We start from the raw sequence: 22,020 nt of genomic DNA, 5'->3' as shown, positions 1-22,020 counted from the left end.
CCGCAAGGGCCCCTCTGTTTCCTTTTCAGGCAAGCACTTCTGTACTTTCACTCTACACCAGCAACATCCTCCCTGCCATGTTACTGCCCTCCCTTCAGATCCTGCCTTTAACCCCACCTTTCATTACATTCCTTCAAACACGTACCCCCTAGAGGGAACAGCTAAAAAATGTAACCACCGAAATGCACCATGTGCCACCTTAGCACCCACCCAAGCTTATTTTATGTACTCTCACCCTTTCCCATGCAAGGGACCCGGGTTTGTCATTTGATCTTAAAGCCTAACTTTGCAGATGCTGGTCCAGCTGTTCAGGTGGTGTAAATTGGTGTAAGAGTCTCTGTGTTACTGCTGTAAGCAATTAAATCAGGCCCAGTAGTAAGCACTACACTTGGTAGTAGGTCTGTGGGCCTTACAGTCTGATCCAGCACTAGTGGGAATCCTGCTGACTTCAGCAGCAGCAGCACATGGGCCCTGAGCCTGCCAGCTACTCTGCAAGGGCAGGGACCATTCCTCCCAGCTTCTCTGTGGAGCATCAAGCATACCTGTGGAGCTATCACAGGAAAGTTAAGTAAAAGGAGGAGCTGAATTTCAAGTACACCATTAATGACAGGTAACTCTAGCTGGAGTTGACATTTAAAACACTAACATTTTAATAAATTGCTGTTTACCTACAAAATTCCTTTCCCTGAATTTCTGTCCTCCCCCTGCATGATTTTGCCAAGGTCTTTGGCCCAGATTCTCAAAGGTTTTTAGGCACCTAAGTGCCATTGAGTTCAATGGTTGTTGAGCACTTAAATACCTTTGAGGATTTGGGCCCTTGTGTTTGTGAAAAGGGCCACGTACCTGCTTGTTGTTATTAATACAAGTGTCAAATCTGCCTGCTTCCAGGCCCGATACTTTCAGAGATGTCACAATCCAATTTGTGATATTATAGTTCCCTATCATGGAATCACATCGCAGGAATGGTGAAGCCATTGAGCAGAAAGCTGAAATTTACAAATATCTTGCCTGTCAGCAAGGACAGGCAAGGGAAATAAACAGAGAGGACAGGGAAGTTTAAAGGACACTGTCCAGGCTTATGTGTTTTGCTCCCCTCCCCTCCCCCAATGTTATAATACATTTGACTCAGTGTACTAACCAGTGAAAAATTTGAGACAGAAATCTTTTTCCTGATCCAGTCATTCTTGCCTCCACCTCACACACATTGATTGGTTGTTGTAGGGTTGCTCATCACGGAGTAGCCTGCCTGCTGCTATTGTTTTAAACTTCTTTAAAGCATATAACTAAACAGAGAAACAAGTGTTGTCCAAAGAACTGCCTGGACTTTGCAAACAGACACAGTGAAAACAATTGATTTAAGATGAAAAGAGCCGGCAGAGACTGAGATACTATGGTTGATGGCAATTGTAATAATCATGAGGAGGACAATACAAAAACACAGACAGCTATGTATGGATTTTACCATGATGTCATCTAGTGGGTAAATTCCATTGGAATATCAGCTCTTGTTCAGGCTGTGGGAGACGGTATTCTTTGGAGCAACATTTTGATCCAAATTATCCAGAATTGGCCTTGCCCTACTTTTGCTTTCTGTAATTCGGTAACCCCAGAAGCATGAAAACCCAAACCAAAGGAACTCGACTGACACTCAAAAAATTGTTTCTATACGATCTGGAGTTTCCTGCTTTGCTAACATTTGCTGTGGTTCGAAATGTGACCATTTCTTCTACATCGTAAAGGTCAGATTCTTGTGAACAAATAGGCATGATTATTCTCTTTGTACAGTGATTCATCCCCTCCCGCGCCTCCCCTCCAAAATATAATGCCTCCTCCTATTCAGATCAGAAACATGCCTCATACTTTCAGTCCCTGAGGCTCTGTCCTCCTGTCCAGCACACAACTCCCATTCATGTTGAAGGTGAAGAGAAAACGCTCACATTCCAAATCAATAAAGGCCAGCACCAAGCCTATACACCACTCATGGCCCATTGAAATAACAGGCATGGGTGAGGCATAGGACTTTGAGCTGGCCCTCTGAAGAGGGGGATAGCTCAGTGGTTTGAGCATTGGCCTCCTAAACCCAGGGTTGTGAGTTCAATCCTTGAGGAGGCTATTTAGGGATCTGGGGCAAAAAAAAAAAAATTGGTCCTGCTAGTGAAGGCAGGGCACTGGACTTGATGACCTTTCAAGGTCCCTTCCAGTTCTATGAGATAAGAGGGGTGATTGTAATGCAATGGATTGGTTACATTAGTCATCCAATCTGGGAAAAGAAACCAGACCATGTGACTGATGTAACAGCACAATTTATGAGTGTTCACACTGAATTGTTAGTGAAGAATTATTTGTTGAAGACGTGCGGAATAATTCCAAATAATGAACAAATCAGAGACTTGTCTAATATGTTCAAACTCACCAAAAAAAGGCAGGGGGGAGACGTAATTGGCAAATAATGGTTGCTTCAGTGTCCAGGTCGCTAAATAAGATGGGGCATAACTAGTTGCCTGCTGGATGAGATTGTACACACATTCAGGAGCCATTCATCCAGTCAGACTGCCTTTGATTAACAAAGCCAAGTGACATGGTTTGATTAGCAGGTTACCTATTTGTTTTACAGTAGCACCTAGAGATCAGAGCTTTATTGTGCCAGGTGCTGTATGTACACATAAGAAGATATAGTCCCTGTCCTGAAGAGCTCACACCCTAAATATGGAAGACATACTATGTGTGGGAGAAAGGAAGTATAACCCCCATTTTAGAGATGGGGTCTGAAGCACAGAGCGATTATGTGATTTGCCCAAAATCACACAGGAAGTTTGTAGCAGAGCCAGGAATTGAACCCAGACCTCCTGAGTTACTCTCTGGTGCCTTGGCGAGAGGACCAGCATTCCCATCTGTGAGCAGTCAGTCCCTCCCCCTGAGGGCGACAAGCTGTAGACAAAACTAGATTTTATTCCTCCACCAAAACCACACTTCATTTTCCAAAACCTTTTGGCAAATTGTGGATTGCAGCCTGCTTTCCCCTGATTGCAATTAGAAAGCAAGGCAAGGAAGGGTGCTGAGAATTATTGGGCCAGATTCTGACCTCAATCACACCAATGGGAATGCAGAATAACCACACTGCAGTCAGAGGGGTCTAGATTTCCCCCAATGTGACTGAGATTAGAATCTGATCCCTGATCTCTAGGCTCCCCCATGCTGCAAGGTGATCGTCATGGATAGTCCCCTGCTCCTATGCAAAAATCCCATGGAAGTCTTTGCATGCCTATGTGGAGCTGCCTGCGGGATTAGGGCCTTGGTATTGTAGCCCACAACCAAGTGGGGTCATAGCAATGTTTAGTCCTGGACAAGTCTGTAACAAACTTCATCGTCATCTGTTCCCATGGAGGTAAAAGAATCACTCGCAATAGCCCAACGGGCAATTGAGAAGTAAGTTTATTACACTGATACTATCAGGAACCCAGCTGCCTCTGGGCTCGGTTGCCTCGCAATCCCATGAGCTCAGCGGGGTGCAACAAACCCTCAGTATGGCCAGGTCTACACCTAAAAATTTAGGTCGCTCCAGCTACGTTGCACAGGGGTGTGAAAAATCCACACCCTGGAGCATCATGTCAAGCTGACCTGACCCCCAGCAAAGACAGTGCTCCGTCCAGGGAAGAATTCTGCCATCAACCTCGCTACTGCCTCTTTGAGAGGTGGATTAACTACAGTGATGGGGGAACTACAGTTGCTGTAGTGAGTGTCTACACAGAAGCAGCTGCAGCTGTGCCCCTGTAGCGGCTTAAATGTAGACATAGCTTAAGTGACTCCCTTATTGGTCAGAAGATCCAACAGATCATCAGTTAAGCCCTGTAGCAACAGCAGCCCAGTGGCTGCTCAATGTGTTTCATGCCCGTAGCTGTGCCAGACCTGCTTCCTGTCCAGCCTGCTCCAGCCCATGCCTGCTCCAGCCCTAGGCCTTGTCTACCTCTGAACTCCTGACTCCGACCATTGGCTTGCCGCCCAACCATGCCTCTGCTTCTCCACTCTGCTCCTGCTCTGATCACTAGATCGCACTGCCTACATCTCAGTATGTCACAGACAAATTTCACCACCTTCCTTCCACCTACCATCCTTCCACATATTGGGCCATTAAATCAAAGACAAGAAGTTATTAGTGGTTATATCAATTCCCCCAAATAAACAAAAAATATTGTGGTGATCTAGAAGGTCTGAGGCATATGGCTTTGCCACGTTGGGTATATATAGAATAATCTATCCTTTTTTCCTAGTAATTATCATTGGCCAGATTCTCCACTCACTCACACCAGTGTAAATCAGAAGTAACTCTCCTGCAGTCAGTGAACTTATACTGGTGCCAAACTGGTGTAAGTGGGAGAAGAGCTAGTTCTCTTGTCTTTATATTGTTAACACGAGCTTGTATATTGTCCAAAAATGTTATTAAAACAAAGATGTTTAAAATAAGTATCTCAAGGCAACAGGAGGCATTTCTGGTCAGGTTGTACATCAATAAGTATATTGATTTCTAGCTGCCTAGCTAAGGTTTTGGCTGCTGTGTCAGCCTCCCTGGGATAAAACTGTCTCTCAAAGTCATACATATCTGTAGCAGTTCCATCCAGCTGGCCTGTCTCTGGGACAGATTTATTTGAGTTTCTAAATAATGTAAGGAGGTGTGATCCATTCAAACTACAGAATACCTCTCTTAAAGGCATTTTGGCTTCCTTACATGCATTACAAATAACTGTACAATCGTCAATCATTTCTTTTCAGAAGTAGCATACATTTGTTCAGCCAGTGTAAACTGTCCAAACTCCGAAACCAATGGTTGGACTCGACTCAAACCAGCTCTCTCTGCCTTAGCAAAATCATCTGTCATAACTATATAAGGCAAATGTGGGGAATCACAAAGAAAAGCTTATTTTGGGCTACAGCAAGCATTTGCTTTTTTACTCACCGTCAAAAATGTGCATTTATCTTTCAGTAGAGATGGACCCAGGGCATGAAGTTCCAGATCTGGACCAGAACTTTCCTCAAGTTCAGTGGCATTCAAACCTTGGAGGTTCCAGTTCAGATCCTTTATGGAAATCGGACTAATCCATGCAGTCTGGATCTGAATTTTCTCAAAGTTTGAGGAGATTTGTGTGGTGTACTGAGGACTGCGTAGGAAATGCAAGCTATCACTTTAAGAGTGGGGGAAGGGAAGATGGAAGAGTTCCTGGTCCTGCTTGCAGGCTAGATGGCTCTGTAGGGAAGCATGTGACCCTGAAGGTGCAGCGGTCAGTCTGCACTGTAGACAGACAGCCTAGAGGAAGGTGGGGTGAGTTGTGCCTCCCTGTTTTAGGGAGCAGCCTGCTTTGTCTGTCTCTGTGGTTTTGGTTCTCGTGTGTTATTGTTCTGAATTCTAAGAAATAATGCAGTGTTACATTACAACCTTCCAGCAATAGTATTTTGTTTTCATCTACCTTCTCTGCGTGTATGCCATGAACATAACAGTTTGCATCTGGGGTTCTGGTTCAGGGGCATCGCTGCTTTTAAACAGTTTGAGTAAGACAAAGACAATTTAGGCAAAATCTTGCAACACATTTCCTGTAGTAACTTGCAAGTGGAAGGAAAGTTCTCACACCTACAACACAAGTTAAGTGTGGCCAGTTCAAGGCGGATGTGACTTTCCATTGGCTCCCAGATAGATACACCTCTACTGGACACAATAAACCTTAGGAACGGAACTGGATTTCCTGCTTGCTGAAAATCCAATTTGCTGTTCCAACTGGTTTGTAGAAGGATATACAAGGCTGCCTTTAACTGTTGTTTATGAGCTGCCTATTTCTTACCTGTAAACTGACTTTAAATGCTGTTTTTAAAATGTTGTTTATGATCTGCCTGCATTTTATTTGCAAATCAACAGGTCATCTAGGTAGACAAACAATAGCTGAGGGCCTCTTGAAATACCCCATTCACTACATTCATAAAAGCAGCCAGTGTAGTAGTCTGTCCAAAATGAAACACATTCCTATAACCCGGTGGTTTTCAAACTGTGGGTCGCGACCCAAGGGAAGGCACTGGGTTGCGGTGGCTCTGGTCAGCACCGTTAAAAGTCCTGTCGGCGGTGTGCCCAGCTAAGGCAGGCTAGTCCCTACCTGTTCTGACACTGTGCTGCGCCCCAGAAGTGGCCAGCACCAGGTCCGGCTCCTAGGCGGGGGGGCCCATGGAGCGCCGCGTGCTGCCCCCACCCCGAGCACTGGCGCCGCACTCCCATTGGCTGGGAGCAACTCCGTCGGGTCGTGGGCATCAACAATTTTCTTCAACTGGGTCGCCAGAAAAGAAGTTTGAAAACCACTGATATAATCCGTATTTGGACTGAAAAGCAGCTGAATTAGGACTAGAACTCATCCCTCTTGATGCCGCAGCCAATCTGCGACCTGGTCGACTAAACTGATCCATCGGGTGAGTTTTGATGCTGGTTCTAGTTCAGCAGCAATGTCTATTGGGGAGACAGGTGCGGCTCTGCAAAACCACGTCTGTGGTCAAACAGAGTCTCACTGAACTGGTGTTTTGAGCCGGGGTGAAAGTAATATGAAACACTTAGCGGTACGGGGACCCGGCTCTGGGCCCCCGGAAGGGGTGGGGCCTCGGGCGGAAGGGGCGGCGCTGGAGGTCAGCCTCCCCCAGCCAGCCCATCCACGCTGCCCAGGGCTCCGGTGGCGATTTAAAAGGGCCTGGGGCTCTGGCCGCTGATGTGGTAGCGGCGGCAATGGCCAAGAGCCCCGGGCCCTTTTAAATTGCCCGCCCCGGGGCAGCTGCCCCTTTTGCCCTCACCCCGTCGGTGGCCTGGGGTGGGGGCAAAAGGGGCAACAATGTTAAAGTGGCTGCACTTTAAGGAGGGTCCCAACTGGCAGGGCCGCCACTGGTGGCAGCAAAAGGGGCAGCAACAGCTGCGTACAGGCCGGTACCAACTTCTTACCAGTACACGGTATCAGCCCGTACCGGCCCAATTTCACCTCCGGTTTGAGCCCACATTGAGTTCCCTGTGACATGCAATAGGACTGAGGAGCTGTTCATAGGTTTTTTTTCCTTGCATAGGCAAAACGCTGTCTGGCTTGTTGGATGAGGGTACAAGTTGTTGGTATAACTAGTCTCGAGTGCGCACCTGGACAGCATTATACAGCTAGCCTGGGTTTGCTTGACATTGTGTTAGCCAGAACCGAGGAAGCACTCCAGCATGGGCCCAATCTTTCTCCCGTTAAAGCAGTGGTAGAAGTCCCCGTGGTTTCACTGGGTTCAACATCAGACTCCATACATCCTAGGGTTCACTAGGAAAAGATTCTCCAGCTCCACTACATGGCTTAGTCTATATGGGGGCTGCTTTTGCCTGCCACAATAGGCTCACGAATCAATTTTGCTTGCTTACTCGCATTCACCATCTCCATTGTTAGACGAGCGAGGCCAGCAAAATCATCAGACATTAAGTGTTTTGTAGCTCCACTGTCCAAAAGAATCTGAGCTTCTCAGTCAGATTATTGACCCGTTTATTGATCCCTTAAAATCTCAAATCTTCAGTGGCATGAGCAATATTACCGAGGTCAAAAGTGAGTAAAGTTTCCATGGGCAATTTTGATGGAGTGCATAGACTCTAACCTTGGCATGAGCAGGAAGGGATTGATTAACAAATTGTCCTGAATCCAGGGCATTTATTAAGACAATCATGCAACACCTGCCACGGTGGTGGATGAAAGACCTTCCAGCTGTAATCAATAAGCAGTGGAAGGGCCGGTAATTAAAAGGTAGAGGGAAGTGTAACTATGGGCAGTTTCAGGCAGAGAGAAGACTGGAACTCCAGTCAGTGGGGGGATGGGGTAGATTAATCCCAGTCTATAAACTCTTTGTATGCATAGTGGGTGTTTCATGTATCAAGGGCTGGGTAATAACATGAAAGGGCTCCATGCTTATCAAACTAAACTGGCTCTTTATTAAGAGAACTATTTACAGCAGTGCTGTAACTCCAGTGAATGTTCTGGCCATGTGAAGGCAGGCAGAGTTCCTGTAATTGGTGCCCCACGGTCCATGCAGGTGGCTACAGTGGGCAAGGAAGGGACCATCCAGGGATCTCTGGCTACTCGCTGTTTAGCACAAGGCCTCTATGTTTATTTGACTGTTGGCTGCTTGGTGAAAAGCCTAGAGGAGACTAGAGTGGCCTCTTACTGTACTTCAAACCTCCCCTCCCCTCTGTGTCTTCACTCGTTAGGCGGTGGGCAGTAGCTGTGTGATATGTGGCTCCATGCAATGCCTGAATCTGGAGTGAAAGCCTCGGCTTCCCTTCCCGCAATGGGAGGTGAGATGTAGTTATGAGCAAAGCCTTAGAAACGAGCGGGAACGGCTTCCATTCTGTGAGAAGAGAGAGGGAGCCAGTGAAGGGACTTAGGTAGGCAGTCCAGGAAGAAGATCAAGTGAGCTGCTCCATATTCAGTCGATGGAAGGGGGGGGGGGGGGGGTTAGAAAGAGGGCAGTTCTGTTGGTGCAGGTTAAAGAGAACCTCGGTTCTTGCAGAGAGACTGGAGAGGATGGGGCAGGTTTTAGAAGTGTTATCAGGCAGAATGTGGCAAGGTCCTGGATCGGGAGAAAGAAAGGGAGGAGTCAAAGATAACCCTTCATCTGAGTGATGGGGAAGGGACTGGAGTTGTCCCTGGTGAAAGGGGAGAGCGTAAAGAGGAAAAATGAGACAATCTACTTAATCAAGGGCCTGTTTGGGGCTGTAGTGAGACATTCACAAGTAGGTACATTGAAGAGACAGGAAGAGCTGGGGTGGGGAGAGAGATCCAAGCGTCACGGACACGGAGGTGATGAGACCATCGGAGGTCATGAGGAGAGAGGTGGGGAAGGAGAGGTCCAAGGACAGATCTGTGGGGAAACATCAATACAGAAGGGGATGGGCAGAGGAGCAAGAGGACTTGCTGAAAGAGCAGTCAGGGTGGTAGGAGGAGGCCCAGGAAAGGACAGAGTCATAGAAACCCAATGGCAATTTCAATCAGCACAAGATAAAAAGGAAGGTCATGGGACAGACTCAGAGTAGATAGAGATGGAAAAGAGCTACTGAACTAGATAGCTAAGCCCATCCCCCTTGTGAGAGCAGCAAACAGGCTCCTGACAGAGGACATGTCAGATGTGCTGCTGATAGTGTGCGTGATCTTAGCCAAAAGGCCATCTGGAAAGCTTTATCTCCTACAGGAGAGAGCTCGGGTCAGAGACAATGAAGGGAAGGGTGCTCTGGGATAAACTGTCTGCAAAGGTAGCATATGCCAATCATCACTGAAGGGTTAGAGAAGGAGCTGACATTGCATTAGATGTAAGGACACAGGGACAAATTCTGATTATCTTACTCCCTGGAGTAGGCCTGTTGACCTCAGCGGAGGCAGCAGGGTCTACTAGACTTGGGAGATCTGAACTTCTCTCCAGCTTCTCCCCAGCTTAGGCAAGTCACTGTCTCTCTGTGCCTTGGTTTCCCCATCAGTAAAATTACGGTAATGATATTTCCCTTCCTGTGTAACGTGCTTTGTGATCGTCACATGAAAATAACTAAGTATTAATCCATACAGAAGAATCGCTTCATTGTCCAGCACTTCTCTCAAGCATCAGAATCCCCTTACATTTAATTTTAGTATTGTTTACATTTAAGGGCCCGATTCTCTGCTGGCTAATCATTGATGCAACGGGGGAATTTTGTGTGGGTGAAGAGTGCAGGACTGGGTGGGTCCTGGCAGAACATTCTCCATTGCCCCTTGAAACTCCGTCCTTAGAAATCGCTAAACGATACCAGCCAGTTATTCAAAAGAGTATTTTATTGAGCAGCCAAGGGTCCTGTCATGCCACTCACTCCAGTGAGGGGTTCTACTTGATACTGATGGCAAGATACAGGCCAGCGTTTCCCTACAGCCTTCATCTGCGACTCCTGGCAGGCCAGATGCTGTGCTGTTTTGCCCTCCCGTGTGTCCACTTCATGAGGCCGGAGCGGCAGCTGTATCATTATTAAGCTGGGTGATGTCAGCAACTAATACTCTGCGCTTACTGCTGCTTCTCTGCAGTGAGTGCAGCTGAGTGAGGGTCAGATCCGATTTTAAAGCAGGAACTCCAGGCAAGGGGGATGCAGTAGAGAGTACAGACATGCTAGCAGGATTACAGTTCTTGGCAATCGCCCCCTTAATGAATGCGCTGGCTTCCTAAGCTACTAGATGAATAGGCTTAGTGCTTCAGCCCTCGGTCTTGCACAACAGATGCAGTCAGTCTAAACACTGCCTGTCTCTCTTCCATTCCCGCCCCCCCCCCAAGCTAGAGACGTTGAGCCTTGTACATTGGCCCAGCTATATCTGTCTTGACTTTGTTTTGGCTGTCAATGTTTCGCCTGACGAGATACAGTATTTAAATTCCGCAAGCAATGCTTTGAAAAGCGGGGGGGGGGGGGGGGGGGAAGGAAAAAAAAAGACCTAGACTCAGATCCTCCTGTAGCAATATTCTTCAACAACGTTCCTCCGCTACAACACTGCACCATAAAATACTACGCTGCAGTACGACACCGTAAAACACCAACACTGGGCATAATGACTGGTGTTTTATGGCTCTTTGCGGGTGTAACTTTGAATTATCGTCTGCTGTAAAATCCTGCAGTCTGTTTAATGGGATTCATTCTAATGAAATGTGCTGGCTCTTTCTCCCCTGTGCCCATGTTTATACTTCCCTGGGGTTTTCTCTGTACAGAAGTGAATATGGAGCTGGATCCTGAGTATTGAAATTCAGACCCAGCTCTGGCATTTGCACCTGCCAACGCTGAGAGTTGTGCAGATCCAGCGTGCTTAGTTCATGCCAGCTGGGAAATTTGCATCCAGGTTTGAATTCTGACCCTCCTCCCCAAAATTCAGGTTGGTCTGGATGCGGAGTTTTGGATCAGACCATCTCTAGCTGCATGGGCCTGATCCCACAAGCTTCTCTGAGCCCTGCTCCTGCACCTTGCTCTGCACAGCTGGACTTCATTGACTTCAATGGGGCTTGAAAGGCAGGGATCTGCCTATGCAGAACAAATTGGGTTGAAGTCCCATGGAGTTCATTAGTGGTTTGCAGAATATATAGACTACATAACTTCTGCTATGTTTTCCATCCCCAGCCACAGACTGTATTGCTAGACTGAATGATGTTTACAAAGACAGGAATAAAAGCAAAGTCCCAGTTAGACAGTGCAGTTTATTGTGCGTCTCTGGCTCCATAACACACTGTCAGTTTAGCCTCACAAAATGTCAGGGGCCTTTGCAGACAGCAGACTACTAGCAACCTTAAAGGTGTGGTACACAGAAAAGAAAATCGTAAGTTATCAATTCGTGCGCCTCCATTTCTTTTAGTGATGATGTCAATTGCCAATGTTACATTGTCGGTCAATCTGAGTTTTGCTTTTATTCCCTAAAATCGATGACGTTTTATTCTGCAAAAAACAGATGCAAAATCTGGTTTAAGTTTAACATTTGCCTTTAACCTGTAATTTGCTCCAACCTAACCTTGGCTGCCAGGTTATAGCTGCTTGGTGAGTGCTCAGCGTCAGGTAGGGTGACCAGACAGCAAACGTGAAAAATCGGGACGGGGGTGGGGGGGTAATAGGAGCCTATATAAGAAAAAGACCCAGAAATCGGGACTGTCCCTATAAAATCGGGACATCTGGTCACCCTAGCGTCAGGACTACAGATGGATGAATGGCTGCAAAAGAATTCGAACATGCATGTGAAATCTGATTTGTGATTTGATCCATCCGTGTGGTCTCCTTTTCTGCAAACTTTCACAGGCCAGTCTTCTGTTTGCACTAATATTTAAGGATGAGCTTTTCTGTGTGCAGATATGGGTATTTGTGCCGGAAATACTTGCCAACCATTTTCTATAGAAATGCAATGACTTGGCGTGTCAAGAGAATAAATGTGATACAAAGAGCAATGGTAATGTTCAGCCACCAGAAATACAGAACACCATGTAACTGAGTGTATCCTCCATCTCTTATCGTTTTTATAAGAGGATCAAAAGAGAGGGTAGCTACCCCATGAAATAATAATATTGGAGCTCAACAGATATGAAAAGAAGGAGGCATAGGGTTGCTGGAAAGTAAAATATAAGCCCTCAGTCCTGCTGTAAGGTCTGGGTGGGCAGATTTCCCCATTGACATCATTGGAACTCCATGCAAGTGCAGGAGGTCTGCTCCCCCAGACGTTCTGCAGGATCAGGGCCTAAGACTCTGTTTGGCAAACAGAGATGCAAGATAGTGTGTCAACATGGGAGAAAAAGGGGAGGGTGAAATGGAGAAATTGTTGTTTGTAAAACTAACATGCAAGCTGCAGGGAAAAATAAAGTGAACTAAAATAATATAGTGTGCTCGAAGGGCCAGCCCTGCAATCTGCATGGGAGAAAAACTCTTGTGGCAGTGTCTGATCCCCACATGTGTCTTGCCTCTGCATGAACTGCAGTGTCAGGCATTGAATCAGTGTTGTCAGCTCTTGGATGTGATTGCTAGTCTCATTTTTGGGTGGGTATTTTTCTTAAAGCTCCAGCTCCTGGAGTCATGTGAACATGTGAGACTCTCAGTTTCCATTAAAAAAAAAAAGAAAAAGAAAAAGGTAAGTTTCTAACCCCCAGAGCTTCAGAAAAAAAGCTTGAAAATGAGACCTGAGTGTACCCCAAAGGTTCAAAAACCAGAAGGCAAGTAAAAGGAACCCCAAAGTTATTGTTTTTGTAAAATCTCATTATTTGAGGGCCTGACTCACGATTTTGTGGTTGGCAATGCTGCGTGTGTTCTTTACAAGAGAATCAAAAGCAATTGTTTGAAGTGAAAGACATCCAGCATTTAGTATGTTTAGAGCTTTGGGTGTTTGCACTAATTTATTGATCCTTCAGAGAAACAGGAAGTTATAAATGAAAGAAATGCGGAACCTCTGGAGCAGAGAAAAGCCATTAGTAGTTTCATTCATCACTGAATATACATCTTAGGGCAACATGGTCATTTATCTGATTTCATACATGCCTCTCTGATTTAGTATTGTAGCAATTGTGATATCAACTTAAAGTAAATTCACGTGATCCTCCATTAATTTGCATGGCAGGATTGATTAATTCCTAGCATTTTTAAAGAAGTTTCTGTTCTCCAACATTTATATATGAAAATAGGTCAGAACGATGATATTTTAAAAATGGCATCATATTCCCATGGAATCTTGTTCTGGAGCTGATACTCAAGTAGTTTGGGGAAAAGTGTGTTTGTATGTATGGGAACTCCAGGAAGCATTAAGGGGGTATCTGAGGATAAATAATAATAATCTCACATTTTTATAATGTCTTTCCTCCCAAAGTGCTTTACAGCTGCTATATGGAGAGCACCAATGAAATGCAGCCACTTCTGGGGTGGAGCCTGACAATCACTTCACAGTACAATGCGAAACAAGGACGTAGGTGGGGAAATGAGGTAAAACCTCTACACTTAAAAAAAGAGCCACTGATTTATCACGTCTGTACAGAACAGACAGTGCCTCTGGGTGGGATCTATGAAGGGACTTCGGCATTGCAACACTAAGCGCATGGTGCCTAACTTTTAGGGGCGGGAACACATCACGATCCCCAAAGCTGAGTTAGGTGTCTAGGCTCCTTCTACAACAAATGGGGAGAAAGGCGCCTTAGAATGGAATCCACAAAAGCCACCATGCTAGGCGAGAAGCCACCTAAGTTCCCAATGGGAGACGCCAATGAGAGTGGTACGTACTAAGCCTTGCCCCTCTCTTGGAGACAGGCATCTAAATAGAGATGCCTATCCCTGCTAGCGATCCACAAATGGGAACTAGTCACCTGGAGGCAGGCAGTTTAGGGGGAGACCCCTGTTCAAATCCTTTCTCCCCCTCTGCCATGGATGAATGCTCTAACCACTGGACTGAAAAGTTATACCGTGGGTGGCAGCAGCTTCTCCTCTGGTAGGATTTGGAATGGGCCCCGATCCCATAGGCGGCCCCTGAGCACACCGACCAGATTGGATCCTGCATGCAATTCAGGCGTTTGCCTGCCTATCTTCCCCGGGGTTTTGATAGGTGGAGACAGGTGTCTGGATGCCTAGACAGATGCAGTGCACGGGCCCCCGGGTAGAAATGCAGGCGCTGAGGAACTTTTGCCCTGACCGCTTAGGAGCTGAGCGCGTTCAGGCGCCTACAGGGTTTGGTGGAGTTCTCTGGCCAAAACTGGGGCTTAGGCCCCTAACGCCCAGACTTAGGTGCTGACGTACCTTTGTGGCTCTGGGCCTAGGTTTTAAAGTATAATCAGCATGGTTCTGGGGCCCTGATCCTGCACTGAGCTCTGCGGGTGGAGCCCCAGTGCAATCCATGGGCAGGGAACAACTGGCAGGGCTGGGGCCCAACTTCTGGTTTTGCAAACAAGACACATTTGGCCCATTTAAAGGGAGTTCCAAGACCCGTCTAGCCACAGTGGAAAGAGCCCATCGCCCCCGTCTAGTGAGCTCCCGCCCAGGATAGGGAAGGTGCTGTAAGCACTTGGGTGCCCCTTTGGTGTGGCACTGTGGAATCCCTCGGGAGGTCAGGCCCGGTGAACAGACGTGTCTAGCGAATCCTTCCAGCCCCTTGCGCAGAGGGAGGGGAGCGGGCAGGGCTGGGGAAATCCTGCGCAGGACAGCGGGAGGGGCCCCACACCGGCTTCTCCATGCACAGAAGGTACCTCCGGCAGGTGGCTTCTGGCCTGGGTCCAGCTCGCGGCTGCAGGGCCTGCCGCTGAGCAACTGGGGCTGCTCCTCTCTCCCCGGGCCGGGGCTGGACCCGGGGCCGGGGCCCCCGTTCTGCCCCCCGAGCCCAGACCCTGCCCCAGCTGGGGCGCTGCAGCCAGGTGAGCTCGTGCAGCGGTCTGCAGGCGGCTCCTGCCCCCACCCCGGCCCGGCCGGTGACAGCTGCCTCCTCCCCGCCTCCATTGGCTGGCGAGCCGCCCGAACGTCAAGGCGGCGCCCAGCCCCCCGTGCAAAGGCTCCGCGCGGCTGCCGGCGCAGGGGGAGAGGATGCTGCTGCGGGCAGGGGCTGCCTCCCGGGCCTCCAGCGGCGGCATCCTCAGCCCTGGCGATGCAGGCACCACCCCCCGCCCCTGGTGAGCCGCAGTGCTCCAGGAGGGGCCCCCGCTAGCCCCAGCCCAGCCCGTGCATTCAGCTCCGGCGAGGAAGGGATGGGAGTGAGGGCAGCTGTTCCTGTCCCCTGCTCAGCAGCAGGAGAGTCAATGCGGCAGCCTCCCCACTGAAGGAGCAGTGGGCAAAGCCAGTGCGGTTGCCTGAGGACACTGGGAGGCTGCCCTGCTCCTCCTCCTCTCCCGCTTGCATTGCCTGCTCTTGCATTCATCCCGTTAGGAACACCCCAGCCCAGCCCCTGGATTCCCTCTGCAAGGCTCAGCCATGGGGGCGCTGACCAGCAGGCAGAACGCAGGGGTGGAAGAGGTGGACATCCCTTCTAATTCAGTCTACAGATATCCTCCTAAATCCGGTAAGGCTTAAAGAGCGGGGACATATGGGAAGCAATGTGACTGACCTGTGCATGCTCAGGAGGTAACTCCAACCTCAACTAGGCTCGCAATCGTTTCATCCTGTGTGGCGAGGGAAAAGGGCTGGGCCGGTCCTTTTGCAGGGTGGGAGGCGATGCAGTAGTTTCTGAAGTTGATCAGTTTTCGTGGAGTTTGTTTCAGGAAGAATGAGCTTCCAGGCAAAGGTTCTCAAAGGTCTGGACTGCCCTAAATCCTCTTTTCCCTTGCTTGCATGCTGATACTTTGTAAGGCTGCAATATTTTTACATGGGGCCTGAATTATATTGGTGACATTCATAGCACCGTGCTCACTGGTAAAGAAATGACCTTTCTATTCTATTTGTTTTATTAATTGTATCTAATGTGGATATAGCTATAGGGCTAAATCCAGAGACTTAAGTGAGTTTTACTCAGTCCTTGCTCTGGCAAAATTCCCTTTAAAGTCCCTAGTAAAAACTGAACTGGGACCACAGCATCCCACAATGAATTGCTACATACCCATCTTTGTATGTGCATGCATGGAATACACATTAACCGTAAATGTGGTGTCTTGTGTATGTTCACACAGGTTGGAATGTTTGGCTCGTGTGTTACTTGCATTTAAAAAAATGAAATGCATAAATGCTGGGTGGGGGTTATAAAATTCTGGCCTGTTAAGCAAAGCTGTATCGTCAGCTGTTCTTGCCAGCGTTATGCATTATTTGTGTGGCACGGAAAAGAACGGGTTACGAATATTGCAATAGCGAGGAAAGAACTTTGGGTTCTGGTAAGAACTTCAGTAAGTACAGATTCAATTCCAGTCTGCCAGCTTAATGATTCTCTTTTAAATAGCAGATTGCACCTTGTCACGACAATTTAGCAATGCAAACAATTGTCTGGCTTTAAAAACTTAGCTGTATCATGTTCCACTTCATTTTTCTTTTGTGTTTTGAAGAATAATTCCCAGGGTGACAATATCACTCAAGGCACTAGGGGCTTGTGCTCTTACAGATACTCACCAGGGCTGCATGTTATTTTTAAAACCATTGTTTTAACCCATCGGGTTCCCTGTTGACCAATCTGAGACCAACCCTTCCCCTGAAGATTTCGTGAGTGTGGTTTGCAATTCTCCTAGTCGATGAACCTGTGCTTCTGACATGATCATGCAGGCAGGATGCCTGGTCTAGATGAAACCACACAGCATTGAGAGTCAGCAGTTCTGGGTTCTGATCTCGGCTCTTCCTCGTGGAAAAGCGGGTGACCTTGAGGAATCACTGACCTCCTTTTCCCCCTGTATAATGGGAATGCCAATATCTATCTTCTGAAGGGTTAATTCAGTAATAATTATGAAGAGTTTTGTGATCCTTGGATGGAAGGTGTTATGGATGTGCAAAGTATTACATTATGGGGTGCATATTTTGAAGATATCTTGATCCACTATGCATTGTACTTGGTTTGCAAAATGAGCCTGAGGCACTGAATATTATTAATAGGTTAAGGTAAAAGCTAAGGGGCTTCAGTGCTATAAGAAACTACTAGCTAATTACTAGCAAGGACCTTTTTAGAAAGAATTACTGCTAACATAAACTGTGTTTCTGTACTGAAAATATGTGCTTGCCTTTGTAATAGCCAGCATAGCTGGAATTGGCCTGCCGAAACATCTGTCTGGTTATTGGCATTTAACAACATCATTTCCACCAATCACACAACAAGGTGTATTCTGGTGGGGGTCATCATTTTAAACAGGTGATGCCTGCTGGTTTTAATCTCCTCTTGATGCACACATGGGAGTCGCACGTTTTTACAGCAAGGGGAGTTATGCAGAGTCCCTGAGTACTGCAATAGATACTGTGAGCTTGGCATGTGCTGGGACTGCTGGAGATGATTCTCTTTCCACTTTCCCATGAGCCGCTTTAAATGCTGTCATTTTTGTTGCATCCTTTTATTTTGCCTTCCTTAACTGTAACTAAGCTTTGCATCGTGACCTGATGGAAAATCTTTGGGAAACGAGTGACATTTACAGTAGGTATTTAAAGTTCAGAAGGAAAACTGTGAAGAGGAGGAATGATAGCTTTGTAGTTAAGGTATTGGACGAGTACTTGAGAGATGTGGATTTAACTCCCGGTGCTGCCACAGACTCCCTGTGTGACCTTGGGAAAGTCATTTAATCTCTGTGCCGCAGATCCCCATCAGGAATGGTGGAAGCTTCCTAAAAGTGGGGGGGCCACCAGTGCCCAAATCATGACTCCACCCCCCATATTGCCCCTTCCCCCGAGGCCACACCCCAGGGAATCTATTCCTGGCTCTGTCATCCCAGGCAAGTCACTTCACCTTTCCGAGCCTCAGTTTCCCTACCTGTGAAATGGGGGTGATAATACTTCCCCCACTTACTTCACCGGGATTTGAGAGGCGGAATTCATCAATGTCTGTAAGCTGCTTTGCAGTCCTCAGATGGAAGATGCTGAGGAAGGGCAATGGGTTAGTTTAGTATATTACCATGATTTAATGTCCTCAAAATGTCAAGGAGTGAATAGACTGGAGGCCGCAGTGCTGGAGGTAGATGTCTTTTTCCTACTCCTCAATAGAGTGACCTCTGCATGAATGAGAAGGACTTTCTTATCCTCAGTTCAGTTGCTTGGCTGAGCACCTGCAAAGCTCAGTTCAGCTGCTAGGTGTTTTAGATGATTGGTTGGGTCCAGGTTATCGGTGGAGAAGTCAGGTGTTCTAGAGACACTTACAGACGCTGTATCAAATCTGGTACTGGAGCACTCTGTTACCAGGCCAAGTGCAGCGTGGTGCAATAGGGCAGGTTCTAGCACTGTCTGGGTTCCCCCATGTAATTTTTTTTTTTTTTTTTTTTTTAGTGTATCTCAGGTCCAAAGTTGCGAGGCTGGACCAGGAACTGAAGTAGTAATTCACCAAGTCAGATGTTTACCAGAAGTTGTGTAGGGAACAAATACCACCATCTGAACCTAAGATGAGCTGGGACTAGTGACCAAGAGAGATTACAATTGTTTTGCTTGTGGCCATTTTTGCGGGACAGCTGAGTTAGAAGAACAGTTCTGGGCAGCGGTGGGAGAGATGCTTGCAGTGCTGATTTCTACAAGTGTCATGCATCGCTTGTGTGAAGTGTAAACATTCTCTGAAATGCAAAAGTTGGGAATGTAAATCTAGAGATGGGTGTATTATTAAAAGTAACCTTCTCCAGAGGTGCGGGAACACGATAGCTGTAGCAAAGAGGGAGCGGTGGGGCTCAGAAGGTATGCATGGTCCTTGGTTCCCTGCTTCTGAGGTGCGGAGGTTTTGCAGCTCCTATTGTTTTCTCATAGATTTAGGGGTTCTGAACCTAACTGATCAGCCTGTAGCATGGAGCTTGTCAGTTGCCCTTTCCTTTACTGCGTAAGTGTCTTCTTCTACCCAGCCATGGCTGTTTCTCTGTTGAAAGTCTGAGACGCTGCTTTGGCCAAAGTCATGGTTCTGCTGACTCAGGCGCTTTACTCATGCGTGCAAGTCGTCAGACACGTGCCGCCATATTAATGAAATATGGCCGTGTCCTCTTGCTTCTCGTTAAGCTGGGTCAGGGCGGTTATGCGAAGAATTGAAATGTGCTATTATTCATTGTGTGGAAAAAGGTGGCTCCCTTTCTCTGCTCCCAGTTGCATCTAGTTTCCTTTCTACTGGCTGGAAGATGCAAGTAACTCAGCTTGCACCCCGGGTTTAAGGGTGAAATTTACTTCAACTCACTAGTCACGCTCTACGCTGGTGAAGCGTGCAGGAGGCTCTGTGGGGGCGATGCACCAGGGCTAGATTGTGGATCTGTAGCTCCTTCTCCGTGCTCTGTGGGCTGGAAGAGTGGCTGTAGCGTCTCTTGCATCCCTCACGTGAGATGTTTAGAGCCACTGAATAGGTGTAACAGTGGACACTGTGCCTGTCTCCTCTCATTCACCTCTGCCACATAGACAAATAGGGGGAGCATCCGTTCATAGATCTCCTGTGTAGCAGCTCTGCTGGCATCTCCGCATGCAGAGCCCCACCATGAGATGTGGAAGCCAATTTTGAAGACTGTGTGTACTGGAATAAGTCAGTGTATCCAGAACCCAACTGGAATCAAGATGCGTGTGTTTAACAGTGAGGGTAACTAACTGTTGGAACAGATCACCAAGGGTTGTGGCAAATTCCCCATCCCCTGGAGTCTTTAAATCTATTCCTGGCTCTGTCTGGATGTCTTTCTAATGGATGTGTAGTTCAGCCTCAGGTCGTTGGACTATTAGGGTATGTCAACACTGCAGGGAAAGACCCTTGGCTGGCCCGCATCAGTGTTGCAGTGTAGATGTACTCCTGAGGCAGGAATCGCTGGGTGAGACTCAGGTCTGTGTTATGTAGGAGCTCAGACTAGATGATCCTAATAAACTCTTCCAGCCTTAAAATCTGTGAAAGCTGCCACCTGCAGTGCAGAGATCTGAGTTCACATCGGGTCTGATAATTGGGCGCTCACGGTCACACTGGGCCTTATCCATTATGGAATTGGCTTCAGAAACTATTTGTCAAGGAGGCTTGTTTATCTTTACAAGCTGATTTGCCCCACCCAGTGTCCAACCTACTATGGTATACAAAGGTGATTTTTATTGAAATGCACATACTGAATCTAAGGTGCTCTGAGCATACAGGTGGCTCTGACATGAGGAGCAGTGAGGGATCTAATCAACCAGTGACGCCCTGCAAACAAAATACTGAGGTTTGATGCCATGGTTAAGGTGCAGATGAGCTGAGTCATGCTGCCACGCTGATGGAATTGAGCATTCCATCCAGGTGACAGTCAAAAGAAGAGGAAGTATCGTGGTATGATCCAGGGGATTAGGTTAGGAGCCTGTGTGCTACTTCTGCCTTTGCCAGTGCCCTTCTGTGTGGCCTTGGCCAAGTCACGTGACCTCTCTGTGCTTTTGCTTTGCCTCCCACCCATTGGCTACCTTATCTAGATAGAGGGAAGATATTCGGGGCAGTAACTGTCTCTCATGCATTGGCACCGCACAATGGGGCTCTATACTAGGTCAGAGTCCATAGGTGCTATTGGTATACAAATAATACGAACAGGTTCCACTGGTTGTATCAGAGGCTGCCATAGGGACTCAAGGATTCCATGTTTTTGGCTTGTGGCTGCCTATTTGTTTGTTTGTTTAAAAGAAGACTGTCCAGACAGCATTCTTCTGTTTCGGCTTTGTCCTCCCTGTGCTTTCTCCTGAGGGCTTCTGTCTGGCTTATTGCACTCATCTAAATGAGCCATAACACAATGGGCTACAGCAGGGCCGGCGCAACCCATTAAGTGACCTAGGCGGTCGCCTAGGGCGCTACAGTTTGGGGGGCAGCGACCGCGGCGGTATTTCGGCGGCGGGACCTTCCGCCGCCTCTGTGGGCGGTGGCATTTTGGGGCGGGACCTTCCGGCGCTCCTGGGCTATGGGGGGTGGCTTTGAACCGCTTCCCACAGTAGGAAATGTAGACATGCATCAGGCCAGCTCTTGAGACAGAGATGATGCCTCCAAAATCACCTGCATCCGCTGCACCTTACAGTGGGGTGCATCAGGTGCTCCTCAGGTTTCTGCCCAGACAAAAGGTGGGATGGAAGGATCCTAGTGCCTGAACTCCTCCCCCCCACCTCTCTTCCTTGCATGCCTGCACAGGGTTGGGCATGATCTTGCCCTGAGTTTGCAGTTAAAACACTGCTGACATTCTTCTCTACATCAGCGCAGGTTGATTACAAACAATGTATGCAGGTGTGTGTGGGGGGGGGGGCGGGAGGGGCTTGCAGGTGGCTGCTGGGGGTTCCCTGCTACAGCCTAAATTACTCTGGCTGGGAAATCTCACAGGGACTGAGATTTTGCGAGCTGTTAACACAGCTGTGGAGAGCAGGTGGCCAGAAGCAGAGGCTTCACTGTACATTTAGAGAAGAATGCCTTATGTGTGTTATTAGTGACATCTTAGATGATCCAATCAGCATTTAAAAAAAAGTAACTGACATCCCCATTTTTAGGGGGGAGGGAATAACTCAGTGGTTTGAGCATTGGCTTGCTAAACCCAGGGTTGTGAGTTCAGTCCTTGAAGGGCTATTTAGGGATCTCAGGCAAAAATCTGTCTGGGGATTGGTCCTGCTTTGAGCAGGGGGTTGGACTAGATGACCTCCTGAGGTCCCTTCCAACCCTGATATTCTAGGATTCTATTCTATGTTGTTTGCTCCACTTGGATCAGGTTGGATAGTAGCAGTAGCCTGGTCAGTTTCACCTCTTTTTAATCCCTTTCCCTTTAGGGCTGTAATGCACTAGCCTGGCCCAGTTGTGTTTGGAGTCCCAATATGATTATTTATGCATCACCAACAGTGTGCTAAGTGCTTCAAGACAAAGTATGAATGGGGGGGGGGGGGGGGCTCCCAACACATCCGCCCGTTTTCATTGTTCTTTCAATTTCAAACCCTTTTGTAAAAATTGT

The 22,020-nt window shown here is 47.7% G+C and overlaps 1 protein-coding gene across 2 annotated transcripts in view; it reads left to right on the top strand.

The window, feature by feature from the left end:
* Window positions 1-15,050: 15,050 nt before the first annotated feature.
* RNF157 (ring finger protein 157) overlaps window positions 15,051-22,020 on the top strand; it is an 85,223-nt gene continuing 78,253 nt past the window's right edge. For both annotated transcript variants that reach the window (XM_054047865.1, XM_054047866.1), the window contains exon 1: window positions 15,051-15,527. In XM_054047865.1, coding sequence (XP_053903840.1) covers window positions 15,440-15,527 — 88 coding nt within the window. In that variant the 5' untranslated portion in view covers window positions 15,051-15,439. The remainder of the gene's footprint in view (window positions 15,528-22,020) is intronic.

Source organism: Malaclemys terrapin, chromosome 13 (assembly GCF_027887155.1).
Source record: "Malaclemys terrapin pileata isolate rMalTer1 chromosome 13, rMalTer1.hap1, whole genome shotgun sequence".
Classification (NCBI taxonomy): domain Eukaryota; kingdom Metazoa; phylum Chordata; order Testudines; family Emydidae; genus Malaclemys; species Malaclemys terrapin.
Note: the sequence above shows the minus strand (reverse complement) of the source record. Positions and strands in the feature narration are given on the sequence as shown.